Genomic DNA, 1,532 nt, shown 5'->3' on the forward strand with positions numbered 1-1,532 from the left:
CAGAACTCTAAGGAAATTGATGGGTTCATGAAACTGCTAACCCAACACTAGGCAGGACAAGAATTAATTACATGAGACTGAATAAACTGACAAGGATAATGTTTGTGCCTTTTTGTTTAAAACACTTCTGGTTCTTTAATATTTGTTTTCCAAGCCGGGCACAGTAACTCATGCCTGTAATCTCAGTACTTTGGGAGGCGGAGGGGGATGTATCACCTGAGGTCAGGACTTCTGAGACCAGCCTGACGAACATGGTGAAACCCCGTCTCTACTAAAAACACAACAATTAGCTGAGCATGGTTGTGGGCACCTGTAAATCCCAGCTACTTGGGAGGCTGAGGTAGGAGAATCGCTTGAACCTGGGAGGTGGAGGTTGCAGTGAGCCGAGATTATGCTAATGCACTCCAGCCTGGGTGACAGAGCAAGACTCTGTCTCAAAAAAAAAAAAAAAAATGAATAAAATAGAATACTCTCTTCCTTTCTCCGCCATTGTGGTTTGTGCTTGACTCCGCTTCTCACCATGTCTTCTCACAAGACCTTCAGGATTAAGCTATTCCTGGCCAAGAAACAAAAGCAAAATCGTCCCATTCCCCAGTGGATTCGGATGAAAACTGGTAATAAAATCAGGTACAACTCCAAAAGGAGACATTGGAGAAGAACCAAGCTGGGTCTATAAGGAATTGCACATGAGACAGCACACATATTGATGCTATCTGAAGGTACAATCACATTACGATTATTAAGCTGAAAATGTCACCACTATCTAGAGAGTTCGACATGTTTTCCTCTCTGAATCTGTTATGAACGTGTTGGTTGACTGGGTTCAGTAATAAATATGAGGCCTTTCATTTCAAATAAATAAATAAAATAAAATAAATTTGTTTTCTTGATTTAAGATTTTTTTCTTTTTTCTTAAGCTATCTGTAGCTTATAGAAATTTGGTAAAGTATACTTTTGTGAACAAAAATTATAACATTTACTTTTTTCTCCCTACCTGATCCCTCCAGAGTTATGAAACTATTAGTGAGTATCCTTATTTTTATGACAATATAATTGTTTGCATAAGTTCAATAAGAACCTGTTTTCCTGTAGCAAACATAATGGAAACACTGGTTAAATTAACCAAGGCTTTAACTGGAATGTTATATTTTGAGATATGACTAGGCAGCTTTAAGGAACTAAGGTTGGCATTACGGAGCCAATAAAGCACCCCTTGGAACAAAACTGGCCTGGCTTAAAAAGGTTTCTAGTCAGCCGGGCGCAGTGGCTCATGCCTGTAATCCCAGCACTTTGGGAGGCCAAGGTCGGTGGGATCACCTGAGGCAAAACCCCATCTGTCCTAAAAACACAAAAATTAGCCGGGCGTGATGGCGCACACCTGTAATCCCAGCTACTCAGGAGGCTGAGGCAGGAGAGTCACTTGAACCCAGGAGGCGGAGGTTGCAGTGAGCCAAGATTGCGCCACTGTAGTCCAGCTGGGTAAGAGAATGAGAATCTGCCTCAAAAAAAAAAAAAAAAAAAAGGTTTCTAGT

General features: G+C 41.0%; 1 protein-coding gene across 1 annotated transcript; it reads left to right on the forward strand.

The window, feature by feature from the left end:
- Window positions 1-503: 503 nt before the first annotated feature.
- LOC129010093 (large ribosomal subunit protein eL39-like) lies at window positions 504-698 on the forward strand. The gene has a single exon (XM_054443894.2). It carries the CDS (start codon window positions 521-523, stop codon window positions 674-676), a length of 156 nt encoding a protein of 51 aa, XP_054299869.1. The 5' UTR covers window positions 504-520; the 3' UTR covers window positions 677-698.
- Window positions 699-1,532: the final 834 nt, after the last annotated feature.

Source organism: Pongo pygmaeus, chromosome 1 (genome assembly GCF_028885625.2).
Source record: "Pongo pygmaeus isolate AG05252 chromosome 1, NHGRI_mPonPyg2-v2.0_pri, whole genome shotgun sequence".
NCBI classification, from domain to species: domain Eukaryota; kingdom Metazoa; phylum Chordata; class Mammalia; order Primates; family Hominidae; genus Pongo; species Pongo pygmaeus.